The sequence below is a fragment of the Oncorhynchus masou genome, chromosome 1 (genome assembly GCF_036934945.1).
Source record: "Oncorhynchus masou masou isolate Uvic2021 chromosome 1, UVic_Omas_1.1, whole genome shotgun sequence".
Taxonomy (NCBI): domain Eukaryota; kingdom Metazoa; phylum Chordata; class Actinopteri; order Salmoniformes; family Salmonidae; genus Oncorhynchus; species Oncorhynchus masou.
In genome coordinates this window covers 75,735,732-75,757,611 of record NC_088212.1, presented here as the reverse complement: position 1 = coordinate 75,757,611, position 21,880 = coordinate 75,735,732, and the positions used below count along the sequence as shown (strand labels likewise).

General features: G+C 45.6%; 1 protein-coding gene across 1 annotated transcript in view; it reads right to left on the bottom strand.

Moving 5' to 3' along the window:
- LOC135550814 (thrombospondin type-1 domain-containing protein 4-like) overlaps nt 1-21,620 on the bottom strand; it is a 57,567-nt gene extending 35,947 nt beyond the window's left edge. The window contains exons 1-7 of the mRNA XM_064981962.1: nt 21,568-21,620; nt 21,269-21,338; nt 19,589-19,956; nt 18,784-19,087; nt 18,059-18,256; nt 12,830-12,932; nt 11,643-11,779 (exon numbers count right to left, since the gene is read on the bottom strand). Coding sequence (XP_064838034.1) covers nt 11,643-11,779; nt 12,830-12,932; nt 18,059-18,256; nt 18,784-19,087; nt 19,589-19,956; nt 21,269-21,338; nt 21,568-21,596 — 1,209 coding nt within the window. The 5' untranslated portion in view covers nt 21,597-21,620. The remainder of the gene's footprint in view (nt 1-11,642; nt 11,780-12,829; nt 12,933-18,058; nt 18,257-18,783; nt 19,088-19,588; nt 19,957-21,268; nt 21,339-21,567) is intronic.
- Nucleotides 21,621-21,880: the final 260 nt, after the last annotated feature.

The following is a 21,880-nucleotide window of genomic DNA, read 5'->3' as shown; positions in this document are numbered from 1 at the left end:
CTAAAACACTTCAGCGAGCAGGCCTTTCTAATCGACCTGGCCGGGGTATCCTGGAATGATATTGACCTCATCCCGTCAGTAGAGGATAACTGGTTATTCTTTAAAAGTGCCTTCCTCACCATCTTCAATAAGCATGCTCCAGTCAAAGAATTTAGAACCAGGAACAGATATAGCCCTTGGTTCACTGCAGACCTGACTGCCCTTGGCCAGCACAAAAACTGCATACTGCATTAGCATCGAATAGTCCACGTGATATGCAACTTTTCAGGGAAATTAGGAACCAATATACACAGGCAGTTAGGAAAGCAAAGGCTAGCTTTTTCAAACAGAAATTTGCATCCTGTAGCACATACTCAAAAAAGTTCTGGGACACTTTAAAGTCAATGGAGAATAAGAGCACCTCCTCCCAGCTGCCCACTGCACTGAGGCTAGGAAACACTGTCAGCACTGATAAATCCACTATAATTGAGAATTTCAATAAGCATTTTTCTATGGCTGGCCATGCTTTCCACCTGGCTACCCCTACCCCGGTCAACTGTCCGGCACAACCCACAGCAACTCACCCAAGCCTCCCCCATTTCTCCTTCACCCAAATCCAGATAGCTGATGTTCTGAAAGAGCTGCAAAATCTGGACCCCTACAAATCAGCTGGGCTAGACATTCTGGACCCCCTCTTTCTAAAAAATGATCTGCCGAAATTGTTACAACCCCTATTACTAGCCTGTTCAACCTCTCTTTCGTATCATCTGAGATTCCCAAAGATTGGAAAGCTGCCACGATCATCCCCCTCTTCAAAGGGGGAAACACTCTAGACCCAAACTGCTACAGGCCTATATCTATCCTACCCTGCCTTTCTAAGGTCTTCGAAAGCCATTTAGAATCCCACTGTACCTTCTCCGCTATGCAATCTGGTTTCCGAGCTGGTCATGGCTGCACCTCAGCCACGCTCAAGGTCCTATACGATATCATGACCGCCATCAATAAGAGACATTACTGTGCAGCCGTATTCATCGACCTGGCCAAGGCTTTCGACTCTGTCAATCACCCTATTCTTATCGGCAGACTAAACAGCCTTGGTTTCTAAAATTACTCTCTCGCCTGGTTCACCAACTACATCTCTGATAGAGTTCAGTGTGTCAAATTGGAGGGCCTGTTGTCTGGACCTCTGGCAGTCTCTATTGGGGTGCCACAGGGTTCAATTCTCTGGCCGACTCTCTTCTCTGTATACATCAATGATGTCGCTCTTGCTGCTGGTGATTCTCTGATCCACCTCTACGCAGACGACACCATTCTGTATACTGGCAGTTCTTTGGACACTGTGTTAACTGACCTCCAGACGAGCTTTAATGCCATACAACTCTCCTTCTGTTGCCTCCAACTGCTCTTAATTGCAAGTAAAACTAAATGCATGCTCTTCAACCGATCGCACCTGCCCGCCTGTCCAGCATCACTACTCTGGACGGTTCTGACTTAGAATATGTGGACAACTACAAATACCTAGATGTCTGGTTCGACTGTAAACTCTCCTTAAGCATCTCCTCTCACATTAAGCATCTCCAATCCAAAATTAAATCTAGAATCGGCTTCCTATTTCGCAACAAAGCATCCTTCACTCATGCTGCCAAACATACCCTCGTAAAACTGACCATCCTACCAATCCTCGATTTCGGCAATGTCATCTACAAAATAGCCTCCAACACTCAACTCAACAAATTGGATGGAGTCTATCACAGTTTTGTCACCAAAGCCCCATATACTACCCACCATTGTGACCTGTACGCTCTCGTTGGCTGGCCCTCGCTTCATACTCATCGCCAAACCCACTGGCTCCTGGTCATCTACAAGTCTTTGCTAGGTAAAGCGCCGCACTATCTCAGCTCACTGGTCACCATAGCAGCACCCACCCGTAGCACGCGCTCCAGCAGGTAGTCACCCCCAAAGCCAATTCCTCCTTTGGCCGCCTTTCCTTCCAGTTCTCTGCTGCCAATGACTGGAACGAACTGCAAAAATCACTGAAGCTGGAGACTCATATCTCCCTCACTAGCTTTAAGCACCAGCTGTCAGAACAGCTCACAGATCACTGCACCTGTACATAGCCCATATGTAATATAGCCCATCCAACTACCTCATCCTGATACTGTATTTATTTATTTATCTTGCTCCTTTGCACCCCTATATCTCTACTTGCACATTCATCTTCTGCACGTCAATCACTCCAGTGTTTAATTGGTATATTGTAATTACTTCGCCACCATGGCCTATTTATTGCCTTACCTCCCTTATCTTACCTAATATGCACACACTGTATATAGATTTTTTTCTACTGTATTATTGACTGTATGTTTGTTTATTCCATGTGTAACTCTGTGTTGTTGTATGTGTCAAACTGCTTTGCTTTATTCTTGGCCAGGTCGCAGTTGTAAATGAGAACTTGTTCTCAACTAGCCTACCTGGTTAAATAAAGGTGAAAAAAAATCATAAATACTGGTGTCCCCCGGAGCTCAGTTCTAGTTCTAGACCCCTTCCTCTTCTCTCTGTACATCAAGTCACTCGACTCTGTCATATCCTGACATGGTCTCTCCTATCATTGCTATGCGGATGACACTCAACTACTTTTCTCCTTCCCCACTTCTGACACCCAGGTGGAGACACGCATCTTTGCGTGCCTGGCAGATATCTTAGCTTGGATGTCAGCCCACCACCTCAAGCTTCACCTCAACAAGACAGAGCTGCTCTTCCTCCCGGGGAAGGCCTGCCCGCTCAAAGACCTCTCCATCTCAGTTGGCAATGCCACGGTGTCCCCCTCCCAGAGTGCAAAGAACCTTGGCAGAGAACACTTCTCTGCAAACATCATAGCAGTGACTAGCACCTGCAGGTTCATGCTCTAAAACATCCGTAGAGTACGACCCTACCTCACACAGGAAGCGGCGTAGGTCCTAATCCATGTTAATATGTAGTTACTATGACTGAGATGTGGTTGTCCTACCTCGCTATCTTAAGATGAATGCACTAACAGGATTAAAGCATCTGCTAAATTACCCAAAATGTCAATGTAAATGTAAGACCAGGCTCTTTTGACTAAAGTACCTCTTCATACCCAGAAAGTGATGGATAACATGCTGGGGCCTGCAGCTGGGGCCTGTCGTGAGAGAGACAGGGTTGTGATCTCTCCACCAGTCTATGCCGGCTGTATTTCAGAACCTCTCATCCCCATTTTAACAAGTCAGTCGCTCCCCGCCCGGGGAATGCCTAAAACAGATGCAGCTGTCTGTTGGTCGGTGGAGGACTTTCTGCAGGGGGCGAGGGGAGACTTGGTTGTGTTAGGGTGAGCCTGGCAGAGAGGGATGCAGTGGGATGCAGGCCAGCCACAGCAGCACTGGGGTGGAGAGGAGAGGGAGCCACTGCAACGTCCAGGCAGCCAGGCAGTCAAGCTCCTGACCCAGGACCCAGGGCAGGGCAGACTCATAGACTCACACAGACACACAATCTGGCCTCACACACATAATGAAAATTAAATATGGAACAGAGACAGAGCACTGGCAAAGACACCAGTGGAGGATCTGGATCAGCAGAGCTGACTTCGACAGCCAAGACAAGGCTCTGGGGAAGAGACCGCTGAATTACAGTAGTAGGAGTCTATGGTTTTACCCTGTCAGAACAGGCACTATTTTCAGCCTTTAAGTGAAATAAAAAGAGAGGTATAACGCATGCGATAGTATTGACCATGAATGACCATCAGTGGATGTTGAGGATCGGGGGGGGGTACATGGTAAAAGTTTTATCTCCTAATTATCCACATAGCACTCAGAACACACCCTCCAGATACCTAGGTGCAATAATACAACTCTCTAGCCCGGATATAATTCACCCTATCTTCAGCCCCACCATCACCCGCCAGCAGAAAAGTTGCCATTTAAAAATACACACACCCTTCTCAAGTGCCTACCCTTGTCATGTAAAGAGAAAGAGCAGCTCAATGGAATTCCAGCCAGAAAAGCAGCTTTATTTGAGCATCCATCTGAAATGTGTAACCACATTCAACGTTTTCTATGGCTCTAATCTGGGTTTTCCTTCTTTCAGCGTAAAACCTGGATCGTGTATGAGGCGCACCGTATTCAGTGACAAGGTCCAAGCCTTTCACATTAAGCTCATGATTCATAGGTAGGGCTCAGTCTTTCTACTGTTAAGAGACAAAGGGGTATCCTAAAGAGACCTCGTTTAGCCTCTAAGCATCGGTCAAACACAGTTTACAGTGCACACTACACTAATACTGTTGTACTCACTCTCATGATGAAGGCTCTTTATGAAGACAAACATCTGTTAACAAGTAGAGATATCCTGACTATAATATATGTAGGAATATGTAACTTTTCCTCTTTGTGTTATACAGAGGGGAGAAACAGCACCTGAAATAACACATTTATTGGTAGGTAGAGTCAGTAGCACATGCACTGAGGATCATGACAAGTTCAAACAGTTCCCACCAAATTGTTCTGTTTCAGGGAAAATACAGGAAGCCGTAGACGAAGCCACAAAGTTTTTCAGCAGCCATCTTTAGCAGTAATATTGATCAAAAGAGCAGCTTCCAGCTCATTCTCTCTGTTCTTTGTTTACTCTTTGCTTCCTTATGTCAAAGACTCCAAATAACATGTGTCACTTTACAATACCTATAGAGATATCCCTACACCCTATGTAAGATTTTCCTCTACTGTACTGTAGAAATACCACATCAACTCAACCAGAGTAGATAGTAGCATATGGATACCGCGTCCAGTAACAAAAAGCCATTAGACAACAAGGGTGGATTTGAGGATTTGTCCCATGGATCTGAGTGAGATGTGTGTGAGCCCCATAGAATTTAAGGCAACCCATGGAAAGTATCAACTAAAGCACCTGTGTAGAGAGAAGAACTGTGTTCTCAGTCTAAAGTAATGTACTGTGGGCTCCAAAATTACAGCCACTCCTGACTGGCAACGCACAAACAATACTTAAACAAATATAAACAATATAATTTTAGAGATAAACTCAAAATACCAACATGTGAGAAGTACTGTATTTTTAATGTTTCAATGGAACCAAACAAAATCATACAATTATTTAAAACAAAACATATTTCACCAAAATCAAGGTTTCATAATTATTGGCACTCCTCATTTAGTACATAACGCATCCACCTCTGGCAAGGATAACAGCATGGAGTCTTTTCCTGTAATGTTTGACAAGGTTAACCTGTTACATCTATGGGGGCGCTATTTCATTATTGGATAAAAAACCGTGCCCGTTTTAAGCGCAATATTTTGTCACAAAAAGATGCTCGACTATGCATATAATTGACAGCTTTGGAAAGAGAACACTCTGACGTTTCCAAAACTGCAAAGATATTGTCTGTGAGTGCCCCAGAACTGATGCTCCAGGCGAAACCAAGATGAAACTTCAAACAGGAAATGAGCAGGATTTTTGAGGCTCTGTTTTTCATTGTCTCCTTATATGGCTGTGAATGCGCAAGGAATGAGCCTGCCCGATCTATCGTTTCCCCAAGGTGTCTGCAGCATTGTGACGTATTTGCCAGGTGTCCGCCCGGTGTCCTCCGTCGAAATTGGTGCGTCATCTTCAACTGCACGTCTTTTTCCAAGCGATTCACAGGAGAAAGTAGACATCCACGAACGATATATCAATGAAGAGATATGTGAAAAACACCTTGAGGATTGATTTCTAAACAGCGTTTGCCGTGTTTCAGTCGATATTATGGAGTTAATTTGGAAAACAGTTCGCCGTTTTGGTGACTGAATTTTCGTTTTTTTTTGGGTACCCAAACGTGATGTATAAAACGGAGCGATTTCTCCTACACAAAGAATCTTTCAGGAAAAACTGAACATTTGCTATGTAACTGAGAGTCTCCTCATTGAAAACATCCGAAGTTCTTCAAAGGTAAATGATTTTATTTGAATCCTTTTCTGGTTTTTGTGCAAGTGTTGCCCGCTAAATGCTACGCTAAATGCTACGCTAGCTATCAATACTCTTACACAAATGCTTGTTTTGCTATGGTTCAAATGCATATTTTGAAAATCTGAGATGACAGTGTTGTTAAGAAAAGGCTAAGCTTGAGAGCTAGCACATTCATTTAATTTCATTTGCGATTTTCATAAATAGTTAACGTTACGTTATGATAATGAGCTTGAGGCTATAACTGGATACAGGTTTTTTTCATAGCCAAACGTGAACAAAACGGAGCGATTTGACCTACACAAATAATATTGTTTGAAAAACTGAACATTTGCTATCTAACTGAGAGTCTCCTCATTGAAAACATCTGAAGTTCTTCAAAGGTAAATGATTTTATTTGAATGATTTTCTTGTTTTTGTGAAAATGTTGCTGGCTGAATTCTAGGCTTATAGCTATGCTAGCTATCAATACTCTTACACAAATGCTTGTTTAGCTATGGTTGAAAAGCATATTTTGAAAATCTGAGATGACAGTGTTGTTAACAAAAGTCTAAGCTTGAGAGCAAATATATTTATTTCATTTCATTTGCGATTTTCATGAATAGTTAACGTTGCGTTATACTAATGAGCTTGAGGCTATAAATAGGATCCCGGATCCGGGATTGCTCGACGCAAGAAGTTAATAAACACATTTGAGGCCTCCCGGGTGGCGCAGTGGTTAAGGGCGCTGTACTGCAGCGCCAGCTGTGCCATCAGAGAATCTGGGTTCGCGCCCAGGCTCTGTGGTAACCAGCCGTGACCGGGAGGTCCGTGGGGCGACGCACAATTGGCCTAGCGTCGTCCGGGTTAGGGAGGGCTTGGTCGGTAGGGATGTCCTTGTCTCATTGCGCACCAGTGACTCCTGTGGTGGGACGGGCACAGTGCGCGCTAACCAAGGTTGCCAGGTACATGGTGTTTCCTCCGGCACATTGGTGCGGCTGGCTTCCGGGTTGGATGTGCGCTGTGTTAAGAAGCAGTGCGGCTGGTTGGGTTGTGTATCGGAGGATGCATGACTTTCAACCTTCGTCTCTCCCGAGCCCGTATGGGAGTTGTAGCGATGAGACAAGATAGTAGCTACTACAACAATTGGATACCACGAAAAAGGGGTAAAAAATAAATATAAAAAAACACACATTTGGAGGGATTTTGGACCATTGTTCTATGCAGATCCTTTCAACATCCTTCACATTCTTGGGTTTGTGCTTATCAAGTGCCCTCTTCAACACAGCCCACAGGTTTTTGATTGGATTGAGGTCTGGCGGCTGAGATGGCCATGGCAGAACATTGATTTTGTTGTCACAGAACCATTTCTGTGTGGATCTCGAGGTATGTTTTGGGTCATTGTCTTGTTGGAAAGTCCACCTAGGGCCAAGTCCCAGCCTTCTGGCAGAGGCAACCAGATTGTCAGACAAAAATGCCTGATACTTGGTGGAATTCATTATGCCATCTATCTCAACCAGTTCCCCTGGACCTGGAATTAAAACAGCCCCAAAACATCACTGACCCACCACCATATTTCACCGTGGGTATGAGGTGTCTCTCCTTGTATGCATCTCTGTTTCGATGCCAAACATGCCGATGCTGTATCTGACCAAAACATTTAATTTTGGTTTAATCTGACCGGAGCACCTTCTTCCATTCATACTTTAAATTGGCAAACTCCAAGCGCTTGCGTCTGTGTCTTGGGGTCAGACAGGGCTTTCTTCTGGCAACCCTTCCAAAGAGCCTGTGGTTGTGGAGGTGGCGTTTGAACCTGGTGACTCCAAGACGCCACCAAGGCCTGCAATTCTTTACAGTGATTCTTGGGGATTTTGTTGCTTCTCTCACCATCCTCCTTCCTATACTGGGGGCAAAATGTATTTGCATCCTCAACCCGTGAGGTTTTCAACTGCTCCATATCTTTTTAATTTTTTAATAATTGCCCTGACAGTGCTCAAAGGTATATTCAATCGTTTGTGGATCTTCTTGTAGCCATTGCCAGATTTATGAAGGTCTATGACCATCTGTCTCTTTTGAACGGCCAGTTCTTTTGTTTTCTTCATGGTTGGATGACAAAGGGATATTGCATGCGTGTTACCTCATTTTTATACCTTAGTGAAACAGGAAGTGATGTAATGGCTCAATATAGTTTCTTAAGACTTAGATCTACTTAAATAAGTGGAATTTAATTCCTGGTTTAATTTTGGTAGATGTTATTTACAATAATCTTTAAGGGTGCCATTAATTGTGAAACCTTAATTTTTAATTAAATCAATAAATGATTTTGGTGGGTTCCATTGAAACATGAATAGAGTACAGTATTTCTCATGTTGGTATTTTGAGTTTCTCTCTATAATCATATTGTTTATATTTTTTAGTATTGTTTGTGCATTGCCAGTCAGGGGTGTCAGTAATTTTGGAGCCCACTGTATGTAATACATCTATACCATTAAGCAAAGCCTTTTATCCAAAGTGACTTACAGTCATGCGTGCATACAATGTTACGTATGGGTGGCCCCGGGAATCAAACCCGCCATCCTGGCGTTGCAAGCGCCATGCTCTACCAACTGAGCTAAAGGGACTGTAGAAGTAGAATATGGTTATGGTCTCTAGCTCTGAGAATACCTTCATGCCGGATGGTTCTCGTGCTGCTATGAAACCTGGCACCATTCCGTTCATTTTCTTACGAGCCGTAAGAGATCACAGTGGGCCACATGCCAAGAGTCATTCAACGTCATTCATTTCACAGTTTATGCTGCGCTATCTAATCAAGTGTGTAGTGCAATTCCACAGTTATGTTTTTAACCAAAAGTGCATTGCATATAACCCAGTTCCACAGCCCTGAGGCGGCTCATTGGAGCCAAGGCATCACAGCTGTAGGAAGACCAATCTTAATACAAAGCAAGACTCTGAGCACAGAGACCACAGAACAGACCAAGTGTTTAGCCAGCTAAGCTCTCCTACATTCAGCATGCAGCCTGCCTGTCTCACAGTAAGCACAGGGACTTAATAGGGACAAGCAGGCTGACTGGCATTTTTAACCGATGACTACTGGATATCTGCCAAATCCTTTTTTTATACTATCTAGGGCCATTTTGAAGAAAGAAGATGTTCCGTTTTTCTGACATTCTCTAATAGTCTGATACTCAACTCACTGCCTGACTAACAGTATGAGCTCTGAGACATGGACCTAAAGGAAATGTCACCGTGTTTACTGAGCTATAAAGTCTGACTGATATATCATCAAAGTGTGTCAGGAACATGAACCAGAAGCATGCAGGGACACCTTAGGTCAGAGGTCAGATTGAGAGCTAGGTTGTTTATCATATTGATCCGGGATGGACCACACAAAACACAAGTGCTTAGCCCGACTAATAGAAGGAGTAGGGATCAATATTTATTTATTCAACCTGTATATAGCCAGGTAAATCATTGAGAACAAATGATCTACTGCAATAATACAGGGATTGTCACAGCCTAATTTAGGTCAAACCTGTCTGTGTCTACAGTGTGTATTTAGGACTGTAGAGCTATAGGGGTATTATGAGTGGGCAGGATGCCAAGCTCTCCAGGATCTGCAGTGGGAAACTCTACTTATCTATTGGTGTGTGTGGTACACATAAATAAACACACATACTCCTGCATATTACGCCCCAGCACCACCTCTCATCACACTAGGAAATTGCCCCCACCCATCCGCGCACAAACACATACACACTCACACACACCCTGTGCTTATTAAAAACAGCAACACAGTGTTCAGCACACAGTGCAGGACAGGTCTGCTTTCTGTTGAGCAGGACCACAGGAAACAGACAAGGCAGAAACAGACCTGGGCTCTACTCTATGCAACATATCTATAGGCAAAATCTGATTGAGCTCAAAGAGAATGCAGCCATAAGCCTCTGCAGACACCTTGCGAAATAACAGAGTCAAAGTTTAACCATACAAAGTAAAGAGATGCCTGCTGCAAAGTGACTCCAGCTCCACACAGAGGGCAGAATAAACAGAGCCTTTGGTTACAGCTACAGTAGGAGATGTAATTTTATTGTACGCAAGCAAAAAGGGCCAAGGCAGGAAAAGCAGATGTTCCTGTGTCTATGTCATCAGTCTACTTTGGTCTCCTCAATATAATTTATGACAGCATCTCACTGCTACTATGGGATGTGCCCTGACCTGCTGAATATATTCCCTAGGTGAGTATACACAGAAATCAGGCCTCAATACGTTCCCTAGTAGTGAGAGAGAGTACAGAATGGTCCCTGGTTGGTTTAGCTCACAATGTGTAGCAGATGGCGAAGTTACTGTCGGAAATGCCTAGGCTTTCTGGGGAAGTGGTGTTGACGTTAGCGTCGGTTCAAATCCAGGGTCCGCCTTGGACAGAGATGGACCGTATTATACAGAAGTAAACTTACTGGGCAACTCACTGCAGGGTATCAGAGACAGAGAGCCAAAAGGGACCCAGACACATAGAGTAAAGTACAGTACACACTGCAGTTCATACCACACCCACAGACCACAGCAGTATAAGCTACAGTAGAGTACAGTCCAATACAGTAGAGTACAGTAGAGCAGTCCAGTCCAGAAAGTCTAGTCCACACTACTGTCCATACCACAACAGTATAAGCTTCAGTACAGTCCAGTCCAGTACAGCGCAGTACAGTATAGTAGAGTACAGTACAGTGCACACTGCAGTCCATACCACACCCACAGACCACAGACCAGCTGCATGAATACTGAGTGAGATCCCACCTCGGCCACATAAAAGCGGACCACTCCCTCCATGGGGTCAGCTAGTCACCACACTGCCCAGAGATCTATCGGCTGGAGGGCTGGAGGTCTGGTGAGAACACTGGCCCCTGTGATAAATCACAATTTCACTGGTATTAAAAGTAGAAATTAGTCTAAGCTAATATGAGATCTGAGGGACTCTTTATCTTGATTAAATCTTAATATAGTAAAGATCTCCACTGGATTACAGTGCATGGGGGAAAAATGTGGTTGAGAGCGCAGCAAATTGGGTTGAAGGGAGACTCAGAGGCAAGCACGAGTTCCTAGAGCGCAACTTGGAAAGGGTTCACTCAGAATTATGGCTTAAAATCATATTGGAAAAACATTTCTAAGAGTTAAATCCTGATGAAATAAGAAGTCAAATGTATCCAGCTGCACACTGGACACAAAGCCAGTCAATATAACAGGTTTACACAGGGACTTATGTCTCTCCAATTTCTAGCCACAGGTGTATTTTAGAGATGCATATTAAAAAAATAAAGTTAAAGGAACAAATATGTCCATCATGATCCGTCATTGGGATCCCAGATCCCAGATCCTGGACTCAGAACCCAGTCACCCCAACCTGACTGTTTCACTCCTTATGGAAAGATAACAGTGTTATACTCTGCTGCCCTCTGCTGGTTATGTGTAATTGATTAGATGTTGTTAATAAAAAAAAACTATATCTTGTGTTTGGATGCAGTTGATCTTGAGAACTCTATTGGGGCTGTGTTTTTTCGTGTTTGAAAGTTTGTGTGGAATGATGTCAACATTTCATCTCAATGAATTAAACGTAGCTTTTCTTCTCTGATTCCATCCATCCTGTCACTGTTCGGTTCTATTCTGAGTGGTTTGGCTGGAGTACACAGGCCTGGCCAGGCCACTGGTAAATGAGTTAAGTGTCCTACCTGACACCTCCCCGCCACACAGATGGAAGTCTCGTCCTGGCCGCACGGCGTCCCATCGATGACCCTATCCGACTGACGCACGTAGAAGCGGAAACCGATTGCACGACAGTTGAGCTCACAACGCTGGTCCCCTGAAACTGTGACAGAGGAGACACAGAAATGAATGATTTGATATGATTTATGAGTACAAAACATTATCTCTCTCTAGTAGGGTGCCTGGCAGGGCTGTAAATGTACATTGTTCAATGTAGGTGGACAAGCTGGGTAGACTGCTGCATTAGAATTGTAATGCCGTGCAGTAAAGGAGTTGTTGTTTTCTTCCATTGAGCCATGCTACCATCTAGCAACTGTGGTGAGGAGTGGGCTTTTTTATTTCACCTTTATTTAACAAGGCAAGAACACATTCTTATTTCAATGACGGCCTAGGAACAGTGGGTTAACTGCCTGTTCAGGGGCAGAATGACAGATTTGTACCTTGTTAGCTCAGGGATTTGAACTTGCAACCTTTCGGTTACTAGTCCAACACTCGAACCACTAGGAAAGCTAAATTCCTAATAAATCCAAGGGATCAACGGAAGTTAACAGGTTATTTTCTCTTCTCTGGTGATCCATTAGTGGTAATTAGAACCACAGACCTCTGGGTGGTGTCTCTTGTGTGGGAGGGAGGCAGATGCCCTCCAGGCCTGGCAACCACTGGGAGTTGGCAGGCAGTGGGGTGAATGTAACATCAGGTTTGTAATCCACCTGCACTTGGACTTAACTCAGATGTTTTGTCCATTAGTTCATGAGGTTTACAAGGACAGCTATGCTAAAAGTGTTGTAATTGCATGTTCATGTGTTTGAGATAGCGAACTTGACTTGTCCTCATCAATTAAACTGAAGTTATTTGAGCTTTAATCAAGTCATACGTCTGCAGTAAATGCCATTCACTCCAACAGAGAGAATAAAAACATAACATGTTCATCAGTATCCTAAAAGTAATTGTCTATCCTTGAGGTGTTTTGACTGTTGCTTGGATACTTAAGACACCTAGATCTCCAAACAACTCAACAACATCTGGCAGCTCAGGGCATTCATCAAAATGGCTGAGACAGGTGACATACTGTGGTGCTTACATCACCTCACACTTTGGGTAATATTGTCCAACACCAAGGCAATATGAAAAACATGACGCGACCCACCCATACCTTCATTGAAAGGCTCCCACTCGTACAGTCGACCCATGAAGGGATAGCTGTTGTAGGAAGAACACTGCACCGCTCTGATGTGTCTACTGGCTGGAGGACAGGCCTGGACAGACATATAGACAGATAGAAAGAGGGTGAATATGTGTCCCCCGGCCTACTATGTCCAGACATGGCTACATTCTCCCCCAAGGTAAATTCAAATCAAATCAAAGTTTATTTGTCACGTGCACCGACTACAACAACCTGTAAGTAAGCATTACAGTGAAATGCTTACGTATAGGCTCTAACCAATGTTGCGGGGAAAAAAGGTACGCGTGTGTGTGTGTGTGTGTGTGTGTGTGTGTGTGTGTGTGTGTGTGTGTGTGTGTGTGTGTGTGTGTGTGTGTGTGTGTGTGTGTGTGTGTGTGTGTGTGTGTGTGTGTGTGTGTGTGTGTGTGTGTGTAGGTAAGTAAAGAAATAAAACAACAGTAAAAAGACATTTGAAAAAAGAGTAGCAAGGCTATACACACACCGGTTAGTCAGGTTTGTTGAGGTAGTATGTACATGTAGGTATAGTTAAAGTGACTGTGCATATATGATGAACAGAGAGTAGCAAGGCTATATACAGACACCGGTTAGTCAGGCTTATTGAGGTAGTATGTACATGTAGGTATAGTTAAAGTGACTGTGCATATATGATGAACAGAGAGTAGCAAGGCTATATACAGACACCGGTTAGTCAGGCTTATTGAGGTAGTATGTACATGTAGGTATAGTTAAAGTGACTGTGCATATATGATGAACAGAGAGTAGCAAGGCTATACACACACCGGTTAGTCAGGTTTGTTGAGGTAGTATGTACATGTAGGTATAGTTAAAGTGACTGTGCATATATGATGAACAGAGAGTAGCAAGGCTATACAGACACCGGTTAGTCAGGCTTATTGAGGTAGTATGTACATGTAGGTATAGTTAAAGTGACTGTGCATATATGATGAACAGAGAGTAGCAAGGCTATACAGACACCGGTTAGTCAGGCTTATTGAGGTAGTATGTACATGTAGGTATAGTTAAAGTGACTGTGCATATATGATGAACAGAGAGTAGCAAGGCTATATTCAGACACCGGTTAGTCAGGCTTATTGAGGTAGTATGTACATGTAGGTATAGTTAAAGTGACTGTGCATATATGATGAACAGAGAGTAGCAAGGCTATATACACACACCGGTTAGTCAGGCTTATTGAGGTAGTATGTACATGTAGGTATAGTTAAAGTGACTGTGCATATATGATGAACAGAGAGTAGCAGAAGCGTAAAAAGTGGGGTTGGCGGGTGGTGGGACACAATGCACATAGCCCGGTTAGCCAATGTGAGGGAGCACTGGTTGGTCGGGCCAATTTAGGTAGTATGTACATGAATGTATAGTTAAAGTGACTATACATTTTAGATAAACAGAGAGTAGCAGCAGTGTAAAAGAGGGGTTGGGGAGGCACACAATGCAAATAGTCCGGGTAACCATTTGGTTACCTGTTCAGGAGTCTTATGGCTTGGGGGTAAAAACTGTTGAGAAGCCTTTTTGTCCTAGACTCCGGTACCGCTTGCCATGCGGTAGTAGAGAGAACAGTCTATGACTGGGGTGGCTGGGGTCTTTGACAATTGTTAGGGCCTTCCTCTGACACAGCCTGGTGTAGAGGTCCAGGATGGCAGGCAGCTTTGTCCCAGTGATGTACTGGGCCGTACGCACTACTAAGTGCCTTGCGGTCGGAGGCCGAGTAGTTGCCGTACCAGGCAGTGATGCAACCGGTCAGGATGTTCTCGATGTTGCAGCTGTAGAACCTTTGAGGATCTCAGGACCCATGCCAAATCTTTTTAGTTTCTTGAGGGGAAATAGGCTTTGTCGTGCCCTCTTCACTTTGCATTTGGTAATGCACTGGTGTTTCAATGTCCTTTATAATAATAGAGACTAGAGAGAAATAGACAGGAGCACAAAACGTATTGTCTTTTACATTTTTAAAAATCATTTTCAAAATGCTTGCTGTTTGGGGTTTTAGGCTGGGTTTCTGTACAGCACTTTGAGATATCAGCTGATGTAAGAAGGGCTGTATAAATACATTTGATTTGATTCACGACTGTCTTGGTGTGTTTGGACCAATCTAGTTTGTTGTTGATGTGGACACCAAGGAATTTGAAGCTCTCAACCTGCTCCACTACAGCCCCGTCGATGAGAATGGGGACGTGCTTGGTGCTCCTTTTCCTGTAGTCCACAATCATCTCCTTAGTCTTGGTTACGTTGAGGGATAGGTTGTTATTCTGGCACCACACGGCCAGGTCTCCTCCCTATAGGCTGTCTCGTCGTTGTTGGTGATCAGGCCTACCACTGTAATGATGGTGTTGGAGTCGTGCCTGGCCATGCAGTCATGGGTGAACAGGGAGTACAGGAGGGGACTGAGCATGCACGTCTGGGGAGTTCCAGTGTTGAGGATCAGCATGGCAGATGTGTTGTTATCTACCCTCACCACCTGGGGGTGGCGTGTCAGGAAGTCCAGGATCCAATTGCAGAGGGAGGTGTTTAGTCCCAGGATCCTTAGCTTGGTGATGAGCTTTGAGGGTAATATGGTGTTGAACGCTGAGCTGTAGTCAATGAATAGCATTCTCACATAGGTGTTCCTTTTGTCCAGGTGGGAAAGGGCAGTGTGGAGTGCAATAGAGATTGCATCATCTGTGGATCTGTTTGGGCGGTATGCAAATTGGAGTGGGTCTAGGGTTTCTGGGATAATGGTGTTGATGTGAGCCATTACCAGCCTTTCAAAGCACTTCATGGCTAAGGACGTGAGTGCTACGAGTCTGTAGTCATTTAGGCAGGTTGCCTTTGTGTTCTTGGGCACAGGGACGATGGTTGTCTGCTTGAAGCATGTTGGTATTACAGACTCAATCAGGGACATGTTAAAAATGTCGGTGAAGACACCTGCCAGTTGGTCAGCACATGCCCAGAGCACACGTCCTGGTAATCCGTCTGGCCCCGCAGCCTTGTGTATGTTGACCTGTTTAAAGGTCTTACTCACGTTGGCTACGGAGAGCGTGATCACACAGTCATCCGGAACAGCTGATGCTCTCATGCATGCCTCAGTGTTGCTTGTCTCGAAGCGAGCATAGAAGTGATTTAGCTCATCTGGTAGGCTCGTGTCACTGGGCAGCTCGCGGCTGTGCTTCCCTTTGTAGTCTGTAATAATTTGCAAGCCCTGCCACATCTGACAAGCGTCGGAGCCGGTGTAGTATGATTCAATCTTAGCCCTGTATTGACGCTTTGCCTGTTTGATGGTTCGTCGCAGGGCATAGCGGGATTTCTTGTAAGCTTCCGGGTTAGAGTCCCGTACTGTCACGCCTTGGTCTTAGTATTTTGTGTTTTAGTTTATTAGTTAGTCAGACCAGGGTGTGACATGGGTTTATTATGTATTGTATTTTCGCATTGGGGTTTGTAGTGTTTGGGATTGTAGCTGATTAGGGGTGTGTGTGTGTTAAATAGGTTGGCTGCCTGAGGCGGTTCTCAATCAGAGTCAGGTGATTCTCGTTGTCGCTGATTGGGAACCGTATTTAGGTAGCCTGGTTTTCGCTTTGTATTTTGTGGGTGATTGTTCCTGTCTCTGTGTTAGTTTCACCAGTCAGGCTGTAATAGGTTTCACGTTCTGTTTGTTGTTTTCGTATTTATTAAGTTATTTCATGTATAGTTCGTTTGTTTGTCTTCACTATTAAACATGAGTAACTTACACGCTGCATTTCGGTCCGACTCTCTTTCAACAAAAGAAGAACGCCGTTACACGTACCTTAGTTACACGTACCTTAAAAGCGGCAGCTCTACTCTTTAGCTCAGTGCGAATGTTGCCTGTAATCCATGGCTTCTGGTTGGGATATGTACATACATTCATTGTGGGGATGACGTCCTCAATGCACTTATTGATAAAGCCAGTGACTGATGTGGTGTATTCCTCAATGTCATCGGAAGAATCCCGGAACATGTTCCAGTCTGTGATAGCAAAGCAGTCCAGTAGTTTAGCATCTGCTTCATCTGACCATTTTTTTATAGCCCAAGTCACTGGTCCTTCCTGCTTTAATTTTTGCTTTTAAGCAGGAATCAGGAGGATAGAGTTGTGGTCGGATTTACCAAATGGAGGGCGAGGGAGAGCATTGTTCGCATTTCTGTGTGTGGAGTACAGGTGATCTAGAATTTCTTTCCCTCTGGTTGCACATTTAACATGTTGATAGAGATTTGGTAGAACTGATTTAAGTTTCCTTGCATTAAAGTCTCCGGCCACTAAGAGCGCCGCCTCTGGGTAAGTGGTTTCCTGTTTGCTTATTTCCTTATACAGCTGACTGATTGTGGTCTTAGTGCCAGCATCTGTCTGTGGTGGTAAATAAACAGCCACGAAAAGTATGAGCTGAGAACTCTCTAGGCAAGTAGTGTGGCCTGCAGTTTATCACAATATACTCTACTTCAGGCGAGCAAAATCTAGAGACTTCCTTAGATTTCGTGCACCAGCTGTTGTTTACAAATATGCACAGACCCCCCTGTCTTACCCCCGTCTTACCGGAGTGTGCTGTTCTATCCTCCCGGTGCAGCGTGTATCCCGCTTGCTGAATATCCATGTCGTCATTCAGCCACGATTCCGTGAAGCATAGGATATAACAGTTGTTGATGTCCCATTGGTAGGATATTAGTGATCTTACCTCGTCTAGTTTATTGTCCAATGATTCCACGTTGGAAAGTAATATTCACGGTAACGGCAGCTTTCCTAGTTGTCTTCTGCGGGTCCGGATGAGGCATCCGGCTCTTCGTCCCCTGCGTCGCTTCCTTTTGAGAATAATTGGGATGTCTGGTTGTTGTTGTTGTTGAAGAAATCTTTGTCTAATCCGAGGTGAGTGATCGCTGTCCTGATATCCAGAAGCTCTTTTCTTCCGTTAGATACGGTTGCAGAAACATTATGTACAAAATAATTTACAAATATCGCAAAAAAAAACACATAATAGCACAATTGGTTAGGAGACCGTAAAACAGCGCCATTTTCAGTCTTTACAATCGGTGCCTATCAAAGTCAACAATCGCAACATTTCCACTATAACTGTCTTATCAGACCTCATCTTCCTTAATAACCTCCATGTTTTACCCTTCATGGTTGATTTAGCTGTTTAACTGTGGGTTACAGTGAGGGATTCATTCATACATGATCATAAGTGATGGCTGAACCGCTCTTACATCGGTGTTGCAAATCTTGTACTGGTTGTGCTCTCCCACACAGGAGGTGGGCAGTGGGTTGTAGGGCCGTCCAAAGGGTTGCTGATCCGCTGAGGCCTGGCTGGATGAGTGCTGCGGCTCCTGCCTAGGTTGGTGCCCCTGGCTGGGCTGGTAGAGTGAGGAGGACCAGGGTGGATTAGGGTTAGAGTTAGCCCTGGGCTGGGGGGCTGGGTTAGGGTTAGAGTTAGCCCTGGGCTGGGGGGCTGGGTTAGGGTTAGAGTTAGCCCTGGGCTGGGGGGCTGGGTTAGGGTTAGAGTTAGCCCTGGGCTGGGGGGCTGGGTTAGGGTTAGAGTTAGCCCTGGGCTGGGGGGCTGGGTTAGGGTTAGAGTTAGCCCTGGGCTGGGGGGCTGGGTTAGGGTTAGAGTTAGCCCTAGGCTGGGGGCTGGGTTAGGGTTAGAGTTAGCCCTGGGCTGGGGGGCTGGGTTAGGGTTAGGGTTAGAGTTAGCCCTGGGCTGGGGGGCTGGGTTAGGGTTAGACCTATGCTGGGGGGCTGGGTTAGGGTTAGACCTATGCTGGGGGGCTGGGTTAGGGTTAGCCCTGGGCTGGGAGGCTGGGTTATGGTTAGCCCTGGGCTGAGAGGCTGGGTTAGGGTTAGACCTGGGCTGGGAGGCTGGGTTAGGGTTAGACCTATGCTGGGGGGCTGGGTTAGGGTTAGCCCTAGGCTGGGGGGCTGGGTTAGGGTTAGCCCTGGGAGGGGAGGCTGGGTTAGGGTTAGACCTGGGTTGGGGGGCTGGGGGCTGGTGATAGACTGGGCTGTAGCTGTGGAGATGGGGGTTGTTGTAGGGCGGACGGTAGGGGTTTGGCCTGTGGCCTCCGTGCCTGGTGGCTGATGGGCTGGGGTCAGAGAACGGGGAGCGTCTCTGTCTGTGGGAGCGGCCAGCCCCGGTCTCTATTCCAGATGTCTGGCCTTTGTCTGTCTGGAGAGACACAACATAAGGCATCCTCCCATAGCCATACTTCCCTGGAATGATGGGACTGTCACTGCCCGTACTGAAAACACACACACACACACGCGTGTAAAGACAATTGTCTGTATATAATAGCCTCCACTTACGGCACTTGTTTACTTTCAAAATGTGTTGCCTGGATTATCAAAGACTGTCAAATAAATGTCAAAGACACACATCACAAGTGCAAATTACTTCTGAGAAGCGGATAGATATTAATGTCAGCAAGCAAGCGCCGAGCAGAGAGCGCTTTTGTCTGGAGGCTTGGATTCCTACGTCAACAACCCCCATTACTCAACTGTCAGCACTATTTATTTAAAAGCTTTTTAACTCGAGCTCACAGGAAGGAGGCCACAAACCCGCCAAGTACAAGCCGAGCTATTGACTCCATCCATAAAAGAATAGCTTTACACTGGAGGGGAGTCCAATGGACCATGGGGTGAGCTGGAGCTCCACAGAGACACTTTTAGACAGGGCATTAAACACAGGCCAGACTGAAAGACAGAGACAGGCCCCTGTCTGTATGGTGTGATAGATACTGTACCTGTATCCAGCATGGGCCTCTCTGTCTCTCTGCTGGTCCCTCAGCTCGCCTCGGCGGGCCAAGCTGGTGTTGCTGTTGGAGGGTGGGGGTCTCCCAGGGTTGGTGCGGTGCAGCGGGACAATGGGTCTTAGGGCAGACACTACATGGCTTGGGTTCTGGTTGGGGTGGTGGCCACCTGGCCTGAAGGGGTAGGCAGCTGCACCCATGGAGGGGTTGTAGGAGGGTAGGCAGGGTCGGTTCTGTTCCTGAACCCCTCCCCCACAGGAGCGGGAGCAGGAGGACCAAGGCTCCCAGGAGCCCCAGGAGCCTGGGCCCCCACCCTGCACTCCTCCAGCCTCCTGCTGCTGGGGCTCTGCCCTTTGAGGAACCTGCAGGAACATCCTGAGTTAAAGCCCTACACCACCCACAGCACGGATAACAGACACCACTTGAGAGCAGACTAGAGAAGCAAAATAATAACATCATTACATTAGAGGGCTTCCCAGAAATCATTCTCATGAAAGACTTGAAGCCAATGAGACAATGTCATGTCATCAACAATGTTTTTTTTCTCTCCCTCGCTCGGTATGAGACTAGCTTCTGTTCATGTCAGATAAAGCCCATATTTGTCTGATTAGAGGTTGTCTGCTACTCTCCCATCCCCTACTGACTACCTGCATATCTCTCTGTTGACTCTAGCCCTCTGTGTAACGCTGCCAGAGACGTATTAGCATCTTAGTGGCTATCACTGCACTCTCTGTCTCAGGACCCTGCGCCAGCCAACCCTGCCCTGCGCCAGTCAGCTTTGCCCGAGGAGCTGCAAAGAGGGAAACCAGCTTTTTAACAGCCACTTTGTCTACATTCATCCTGTCCTGTGTGAGCTTACACATGCACATGGCAAAGGCTCAGCCTCCCTTTGGCGTTGAGAAGACTAAGAGAATACCCAAACGGATAGTAGGGAGAGTTGGCAGATAGCTATCCTTCTGTCAGTCACCAACATGGCGCTATTCAGAGATCACTCAGACCATGGCCCCCTACTCGCTGCAGCCTTTGTAACTCTACTCCACTGTCATCTCCAGGGTCAGCCATGGGTCAAACAGCTGGACTCCTGGAAAAGCAGATGGCCAACAGAGACAAGCTCTCTCCCAGAGAGGAATGCCCTGTCAGACAGTTGTCTGTGATTGGATAGTTAGCCTGTCCATCAACACTCTCCAAAAGGACAGTTATAAATATTGGTCCATCATTAATTTGCTCTCTCTCTCTCTTTCCCTATCTGTCTCTCGCTCTTCCTTCCTCAATGACTGATTGCATGTTTACATGGGCCGGGATAGGCTAGTGTTGTATTCAATGGCTTGGTGGTTGAACAATAGCATCACGGCAGCAGACATTATAATCTTCCTCTGTACAGTTGAAAGGAACTGGAGGGTGCTAATTGGCAAGGGTTACGATCGGAAGACAAGATCATGCCTTCTTTGGCAGTTCAGATTCCGTGAGTCTGTGCCAACCGGCGTGAGATGATGATAAAGGCCAGTGATAAATTGATTCTCAGGCTGCAAACACACGAGGGAGGTCTATCAACCTGGGCTTGTGGATGTCAAACAGACCACACACGTTAAAACACAGATTCCGTGCCCTCCACTCAGCACAACCCCCTCCCTGCTCCCCTTCTCCCCTCTGCCGACCCCCAGCCACTCTACTGACCTTCCTGTGGTCTGTAGTGAGCTGGCAATCCAGGGGATTTGGCCTGAGCAGCAGCAGAAGCATGGAAACTCTGTGTGTGACAGATAGCATACTGAGCTATAACACATTTGACAGCAGTTTTTACAGAGAAAAAAGATTGTTATCTGAAATGGAGACAATTAAAACAAAACTATTAAATTGAGTCATGCATAGTGCATGATCAGCAGCTGCAGTGTGATACAACATGTGTATGATGAGTCTGTTCAGTGTACAGTACACCAACATGATCAGACTGTAATAAGTGACAAGTGATATCTCACCTCAGAATCCAGATACAAAGTTCCCTCATATCTCCTAGATTTTGAGGGCTACAGTACCTAAAAAAAGGATATGTTGTACTTGCAGACATAATGACATTCATAACACAGCAATAAAGCAGTAATATCATATTTAACACAAAGCTTTCACCTCAAGACTACATGCAGTGTCTGGTCTGCTCTTTAGTGTCTCAGATTGTCTGAAGGTTCTGCCCACTTGACCATGTGTGTTGACCCTTGACCCTAACCCTGGTCCTGATGAGTGCCCACCCACAGAAACAGAACTCCATTTTCAGATGGCTGGACTGCAGTGACA